The sequence below is a fragment of the Oncorhynchus mykiss genome, chromosome 11, assembly GCF_013265735.2.
Source record: "Oncorhynchus mykiss isolate Arlee chromosome 11, USDA_OmykA_1.1, whole genome shotgun sequence".
Lineage (NCBI taxonomy): Eukaryota > Metazoa > Chordata > Actinopteri > Salmoniformes > Salmonidae > Oncorhynchus > Oncorhynchus mykiss.
In genome coordinates, this window is record NC_048575.1 from 75890440 (window position 1) to 75899085 (window position 8646).

Genomic DNA, 8646 nt, shown 5'->3' on the forward strand with positions numbered 1-8646 from the left:
AGGAGGGACTGGTGCACTTCACAAATTAGATGGCATCATGAGGATGGAAAAGTATGTGGATATATTGAAGCAACATCTCAAGACATCAGTCACCAAGTTAAATCTTGGTCGCAAATGGGTCTTCCAAATGGACAATGACCCCAACTATACTTCCAAAGTTGTGGCAAAATGGCCAACAAAGGACAACAAAGTCAAGGTATTGGAGTGGCCATCACAAAGCCCTGACCTCAACCCTATAGAAAATCTGTGGGCAGAACTGAAAAAGCATGTGCGAGCAAGGAGGCCTACAAACCTGACTCAATTACACCATCTCTGTCAAGAGGAATGGGCCAAAACTTATTGTGGGAAGCTTGTGGAAGGCGACACGAAACATTTGACCCAAGTTAAACCATTTTTACTTTGATTAAATATCAGTAATTGTGAAAAACTGAGTTTAAATGTATTTGGTTGGCTAAGGTGTATGTAAACTTCCGGCTTCAACTGTAATTGGTCAGGTGCCCGTAAAACGGCCTCAATCCACTGCAGCGACATTTCAGTCGTTTAAATGCCCTAAAGCTAAAAAAGTGTGACGACTTCTGCCAAAGTCTGTTCCTCTCCTTGTTTGGGCGGTGTTCACCGGTCTTCTGCACCATCACCCATCAATTTTTTATGTTCCATTTGTTTTGTCTGGTTGTCACACTCACCTGGTTTCAATCCCCTAATTACACGTTGTATATGTTCCCTCTGTTTCCCCCATGTTCTTGTCGGGAATTGTTTATTGTAAGTACTTGTGCTTCATGTGACTGGTGCGATACGGGTTTTGTTGTGTTTTGTTGTAGTTCGTAAGTCGGTAGTTATGTACATTAAACATCTCCGGATATTTCCCAAGCTCTGCTCTCCTGCGTTTGACTTCCCTGCCACCAGTCACGCACCCCTGACAAAAAGCTCTGCTCTCCTGCGTTGACTTCCATGCCACCAGTCACGCACCCCTGACAAAAAGCTCTGCTCTCCTGCGTTGACTTCCCTGCCACCAGTCACGCACCCCTGACAAAAAGCATCTAGAGCAACACTCAAAACACGTTGTAAACACCAAAACAATAGATTCAAACCTATATGGCCTAGAGCTGGGTAAGAGGCCTGGCTCGCCTGGTATAATGATCGGGGGAACTCTGGTTATCACACAAGTCGTGGTGCTGAGTGAGTGGCATCACAGCGTGCACTGTCGGTATAAACCCACGAAGCCATTTGATTGGCAGATTCTCTGAGGTCAGGGGTCATGCCGAGTACTCACTCTGAGAGGTGAGGGTGAGGCTGGAGAGGGACATGGGGGGAGGAGGGGAGGTGGGGTGTGATGGGTGGGGGGTGGGCCTGGGAGCTGGTACCACCTCCGCCTCGGCGGGCGCAGGTGGAGTGGGGGCTGAGGATGGGGCGGACGACCGGCGAACATTGCTCACTAGGTCTGAGAGACGGGATACTGGTCGCAGGAGGGAGAGAGAGCAACGGAAAGATAGAGAAGGAGAAATATATAAAAAGATAAGGAGGAGGTGTAGAACAGATCAGAAAATAAAATGAAAAAAACCTAAGTATAAAGAACGCACACAAAGTGACATATTCTATGAAACAGATTTAGAATGAAGATTACACATATTTAGCCAATGTTATTGTGGGTGTAGCGAAATGCTTATGTTCCTTTTGGAGATAGGAGCACAAGCATTTCACTACACCCGCAATAACATCTGTTAATTACGTGTATGTTACCAATAAAATGTAATTTGCTTGGATTATGAAACATGTCAATGAAAACCTCTCAAAACACATATAATAGAACAAAACTGAACAGATCATTTTCCTATGAGAGAGAATACGGTATAATTTTGGAACACAGCGCTGATTGTCTAAGTACCTACAGTACCAGTCAAAAGTTTGGACACACCTACTCATTCAAGGGTATTTTCTACATTGTAGAATAGTAGTGAAAACATCAAAACTATGAAATAACACACATGGAATCATATAGTAACCAAAAAAGTGTTACATAAATCAAAATACATTTTATATTTGAGGTTCTTCAAAGTAGCCACCCTTTGCCTTGATGACAGCTTTGCACACTCTTGGCATTCTCTCAACCAGCTTCATGAGGTAGTCACCTGGAATTAACTGGTGTGCCTTGTTAAAAGTTAATATTTAGAATTTCTTTCCTTCTTGATTCATTTGAGACAATCAGTTGTGTTGTGACAAGGTAGGGGTGGTATACAGAAGATAGCCCTATTTGGTAAAAGTCCATATTATTGCAAGAACAGCTCAAATAAGCAAAGAGAAACGACAGTAAATCGTTACTTTAAGACATGAAAGTCAATGTGGAAATGTCAAGAACTTTAAAAGTTTCTTCAAGTGCAGTCGGAAAAACCATCAAGCGCTATGATGAAACTGGCTCTCATGAGGACCGCCACAGGAAAGGAAGACCCAGAGTTACCTCTGCTGCAGAGGATAAGTTCATTAGAGTTACCAGCCTCAGATTGCAGCCCAAATAAATGCTTCACAGAGTTCAAGTAACAGACACATTTCAACATCAACTGTTCAGAGGAGACTACGTGAACCAGGCCTTCATGGTCGAATTGCTGCAAAGAAACCACTACTAAAGGACACCAATAAGAAGAAGAGACTTGCTTGTGCCAAGAAACATGAGGAATGGACATTAGACCAGTGGTAATCTGTCCTTTGGTCTGATGCGTACTAATTTGAGATGTTTGGTTCCAACCGCTGTGTCTTTGTGAGATGCAGAGTAGGTGAACGGATGATCTCCACGTGTGGTTCCCACCGTGAAGCATGGAGGAGGAGGTGTGATGGTGTGGGGGTGCTTTGCTGGGGACACAGTATGTGATTTATTTAGAATTCAAGGCACACTTAACCAGCATGGCTACCACAGCATTCTGCAGCAATACGTCATCCCATCTGGTACGCTTAGTAGAACTATCATTTGTTTTTCAACAGGACAATGACCCAACACACCTCCAGGCTGTGTAAGGGCTATTTGACCTAGAAGGAGTGCTGGAGTGCTGCCTCAGATGACCTGACCTCCACAATCACCCAACCTCAACCCAATTGAGATGGTTTGGGATGAGTTGGACCGCAGAGTGGAGGAAAAGCAGCCAACAAGTGCTCAGCATATGTGGAAACTCCTTCAAGACGGTTGGAAAAGCATCCCAGGTGAAGCTGGTTGAGAGAATGCCAAGAGTGTGCAAAGCTGTCATTAATTAAGGCAGAAGGGTGGTTATTTTCAAGAATCTAAAATCTATTTTAATTTGTTTAACACTTTTTTGTTTACTAAATGATTCCATATGTGTTATTTCATAGTTTTGATGTCTTCATTATTATTCTACAATGTAGAAAATAGTCAAAACAAATAAAAAACATTGAATTAGTATATATATATATATATATATATATATATATACTGTATATATATGTATATATGTGTCCAAACTTTTGACTGCTACTGTACATTGCGTCGCAAATGGCATCCTGTCCCTATCACCTACATAGTGTACTATATTTAGCCTGACCCCTATGGGCCCTGGTCAAAAGTGTTGTAAGAATAGGGTACCATTTGTTACGCACCCCTGTAGTGCACTTACGCTGCATGGGGGTGTGTGCCATGGGTGGGGAGGCGGTGGATGGGGCAACTGGAGGGGGTGTGCTGGTGCCCCCCTCCCTGTCAGACATGGGCCCTGACGCCCTGCGTACAACGCCAAACAGGTCTGGCAGCTTAGTGGCTGGGGGAGGGAGGGAGGGAGGCAAGGAGAGGCAGGGAGGGAGGAGGAGAGGGAGGAAGGCAGGCAGGGAGAGGCAAGGAGGGCAAGGAGGGAGGGAGGGAGGCAATGAATATGAATAAAATAAAAGAGGACAGAACAGAAGATCTTCACCGACAAACTGCACGCCAAAAAGGAGAAAGAGCTGAAACAGAATCCATGCATGCGCCATTGGGACTGTGATGCTGTTCTGTCTGTGTCCACAAGAGAGAGACATGCACCATTGGGACTGTGATGCTGTTCTGTCTGTGTCCACAAGAGGGAGACATGCACCATTGGGACTGTGATGCTGTTCCGTCTGTGTCCACAAGAGAGAGACATGCACCATTGGGGCTGTGATGATGTTCCATCTGTGTCCACCAGTGGGAGACAGTGAGCCACTACACATACAGCGTAGAAGGCTCAAAATGGAACGACAGGAGAGGGGGATGAAGGGATTGGAGATAGAGAGAGGAGTGAGGGATGAGAAACAGAGTAGTGTGTACATCTCTAAATCTCTCTACACATGAGGCCAGCTTTTTCATGCTAGGCTAAGTTATAATTTATAGGCTAGTTTTTGTTAGACAATGTGGTGTCTCTACTCATATTTGCATAATACAGGCTTTATTCACAACAGTTGTTAGACATGATTGTTTGATATTAACACTGACGATTAGTGAAGAAGAGAAGAAGGACAACCTGGGTTCACTCAAGCCACATCATTCAGAAGGACCAAGCCACATTATTCAGAAGGACCAAGCTACATCATTCAGAAGGTCCTGGGTTCACTCAAGCTACATCATTCAGAAGGACCTGGGTTCACTCAAGCTACATCATTCAGAAGGACAACCTGGGTTCACTCAAACCACATCATTCAGAAGGACCAAGCCACATCATTCAGAAGGACCAAGCTACATCATTCAGAAGGACCTGGGTTCACTCAAGCTACATCATTCAAAAGGACCTGGGTTCACTCAAGCTACATCATTCAGAAGGACCTGGGTTCACTCAAACCACATCATTCAGAAGGACCTGGGTTCACTCAAGCTACATCATTCAGAAGGACCTGGGTTCACTCAAGCTACATCATTCAGAAGGACCTGGGTTCACTCAAACCACATCATTCAGAAGGACCTGGATTCACTCAAGCTACATCATTCAGAAGGACCTGGGTTCACTCAAGCTACATCATTCAGAAGGACCTGGGTTCACTCAAACCACATCATTCAGAAGGACCTGGGTTCACTCAAGCTACATCATTCAGAAGGACAACCTGGATTCACTCAAGCTACATCATTCAGAAGGACAACCTGGATTCACTCAAACCACATCATTCAGAAGGACCTGGGTTCACTCAAGCTACATCATTCAGAAGGTGTTCTATAAGTTGTGATGGTGAATACACAAGGGGTGTGTTAGCCATAAGTCACTCAGTAAGTCAATGCAGTGAGTCAACCAGGGTTGAATGTAAGAGCATGTCTGTGTGTGTTAGCGTTTATACACTGCTCAAAAAAATAAAGGGAACACTAAAATAACACATCCTAGATCTGAATGAATGAAATATTCTTATTAAATACTTTCTTTACATAGTTGAATGTGCTGACAACAAAATCACACAAAAATGATCAATGGAAATCAAATGTATCAACCCATGGAGGTCTGGATTTGGAGTCACACTCAAAATCAAAGTGGAAAACCACACTACAGGCTGATCCAACTTTGATGTAATGTCTTTAAAACAAGTCAAAATGAGGCTCAGTAGTGTGCGTGGCCTCCACGTGCCTGTATGACCTCCCGACAACGCCTGGGCATGCTCCTGATGAGGTGACGGATGGTCTCCTGAGGGATCTCCTCCCAGACCTGGACTAAAGCACCCGCCAACTCCTGGACAGTCCGTGGTGCAACGTGGTGTTGGTGGATGGAGCGAGACATGATGTTCCGGATGTGCTCAATTGGATTCAGGTCTGGGGAACGGGCGGGCCAGTCCATAGCATCAATGCCTTCCTCTTGCAGGAACTGCTGACACACTCCAGCCACATGAGGTCTAGCATTGTCTTGCAGTAGGAGGAACCCAGGGCCAACCGCACCAGCATATGGTCTCACAAGGGGTCTGAGGATCTCATTTCGATACCTAATGGCCGTCAGGCTAACTCTGGCGAGCACATGGAGGGCTGTGCGGCCCCCCAAAGAAATGTCACCCCACACCATGGGACCGCCAAACCGGTCATGCTGGAGGATGTTGCAGGCAGCAGAACGTTCTCCATGGCGTCTCCAAACTGTCATGTCTGTCACGTGCTCAGTCTGAACCTGCTTTCATCTGTGAAGAGCACAGAGCGCCAGTGGCGAATTTGCCAATCTTGGTGTTCTCTGGCAAATGCCAAACGTCCTGCACGGTGTTGGGCTGTAAGCACAACCCCCACCTGTGGACGTCGGGCCCTCATACCACCCTCATATAGTCTGTTTCTGACCGTTTGAGCAGACACATGCACATTTGTGGCCTGCTGGAGGTCATTTTGCAGGGCTCTGGCAGTGCTCCTCCTTGCACAAATGCGGAGGTAGCGGTCCTGCTGCTGGGTTGTTGCCCTCCTACGGCCTCCTCCACGTCTCCTGATGTACTGGCCTGTCTCCTGGTAGCGCCTCCATGCTCTGGACACTACGCTGACAGACACAGAAAACCTTCTTGCCACATTTCGCATTGATGTGCCATCCTGAATGAGCTGCACTACCTGAGCCACTTGTGTGGGTTGTAGACTCCGTCTCATGCTATCACTAGAGTGAAAGCACCGCCAGCATTAAAAAGTGACCAAAACATCAGCCAGGAAGCATAGGAACTGAGAAGTGGTCTGTGGTCCCCACCTGCAGAACCACTCCTTTATTGGGGGGTGTCTTGCTAAATGCCTATAATTTCCACCTGTTGTCTATTCCATTTGCACAACAGCATGTGAAATGTATTGTCAATCAGTGTTGCTTCCTAAGTGAACAGTTTGATTTCACAGAAGTGTGATTGACTTGGAGTTACATTGTGTTGTTTAAGTGTTCCCTTTATTTTTTTTAGAGCAGTGTACATAAGTGTGTGTGTGTGTGTGTGTGTGTGTGTGTGTGTGTGTGTGTGTGTGTGTGTGTGTGTGTGTTTATGCGCAATTGTGTGTGTGTGTGTGTGGGGGGGGGGGGGACCTGTGGCTGAGGGGCAGGAGACCTGTGGCTGAGGGGCAGGAGACCTGTGGCTGAGGGGCAGGAGACCTGTGGCTGAGGGGCAGGGGACCTGTGGCTGAGGGGCAGGGGACCTGTGGCAGGCTGACACTCTTAACTGAACTGTCTAAACTCTCCCTGACCTCACACACACACACACACACACACACACACACACACACACAGACAGAGCAATGGGAAGAGATGGATGGAAAAAAAGCTAAATGAATGAATCACAACATGTAGGAGGTAAATGGAAAGCAAATAAACACCCACTAACGATTTTAAATCTCTGTATTTAATCTACCTTGGTTACGTTCCAAATGGCAGACTATTCCCCAAACACTGCTACTTTTGACAAGGACGCATAGGGGATAGGGGACCATTTGGGATGTATCAGTAGACTTGATGCATTAAACACCTCCGCTGGATTTTCCATCTCCCCTGATGTCTTTGTTGTGGTTGAATGTTAATACAGCAAGCTAATTGGTTCTGTGGTTTTATTGAAGAGGTTAATTATCCAGGATGATAATTATGATCATGGTGATAATTACTATGGATGAAATGGCACCCTATTCCCAACAGAGTGCACTACTTTTGACCAGGGCTCTGTTTACTTTTCCCTTTATAGTGCACTGTTTTTTATCGGAGATCTGGTCAAAAGTATTTCACTATATAGGGCAGCGTTGCCCAACTGGCGTTCTGCGTGCCGAATTTGGCCCGCGGGTGGTCTTATTTGGCTACTCAAGTTCTCTTTCTTTTTTTCTTCCCAATTTCGTAATATATAATTGGTAGTTACAGTCTTGTCTCATCGCTGCAACTCCCGTACGGACTCGGGAGAGGCGAAGGTCGAGAGCCGTGCGTCCTCCGAAACACAACCCAGGCAAGCCGCACTGCTTCTTGACACAGTTCCCGCTGAACCCAGAAGTCAGCCGCACCAATGTGTCGGAGGAAACACCCTGGTGACAGTGTCAGCGTGCACTGCGCCCGGCCCGCCACAGGGGTCGCTAGTGCGCGATGGGACAAGAACATTCTTGCCGGGCCAAACCCTCCCCTGACCAGAATGATGCTGGGCCAATTATGTGCCGCCCCATGGATCTCCCGGTCGCGGCCGGCTCCCCAAGTTTTCTGAGCAATTATTATAACATTTTTTTAAATTGTCATTGTTGGACATAAAAGACTGTAAAAACACCAGGAAGTCAGCTCCAAGTGATGTTTTTTTATTTTGGAAATCTGTACCCAAGTGTTCCCACGCATCATAGAGAGACACGTGATCATTATTGCAAATGTAATTTTCCTCTGATTGTGTAACCGGGCTAAGATGGGAGCATATACCCCACTCAACAGTTTAAAATGTCTCCACCTGTGTCACGGAATTGGTACCTTTTTGGTGGTAAAGCTTGCTAAGACCTTGTCAAGGGGGGGCTTTCACATGTGTCAAGGGGGGCTGATCACTAGTTCGAGCCCAGGAAGGGAGCAGGGAGAGTGAAGGAAGCTATACCGCTAAGCTAGCACAGTGAAGGAAGCTACACTGCTAAGCTAGCACAGTAAAGGAAGCTATAGCGGTAAACTAGCACAGTGAAGGACGCTATACCGCTAAGCTAGTACAGTGAACAAATCTATACCGCTAAGCTAGCACAGTGAAGGAAGCTATACCGCTAAGCTAGCACAGTGAAGGAAACTATACCGC

At 46.2% G+C, this 8646-nt stretch overlaps 1 protein-coding gene across 14 annotated transcripts in view; it reads right to left on the bottom strand.

The window, feature by feature from the left end:
• Positions 1-8646, bottom strand: part of LOC110536395 (calcium/calmodulin-dependent protein kinase type II subunit beta) — a 163105-nt gene that overhangs the window by 10842 nt on the left and 143617 nt on the right. For 9 of the 14 annotated variants that reach the window (XM_036936358.1, XM_036936365.1, XM_036936363.1 and 6 more), the window contains 2 exons: positions 3615-3752; positions 1271-1453 (listed from right to left, as the gene is read on the bottom strand). The exons of the other annotated variants lie outside the window; for them this stretch is intronic. In XM_036936358.1, coding sequence (XP_036792253.1) covers positions 1271-1453; positions 3615-3752 — 321 coding nt within the window. The remainder of the gene's footprint in view (positions 1-1270; positions 1454-3614; positions 3753-8646) is intronic. 14 annotated transcript variants of the gene reach the window in all.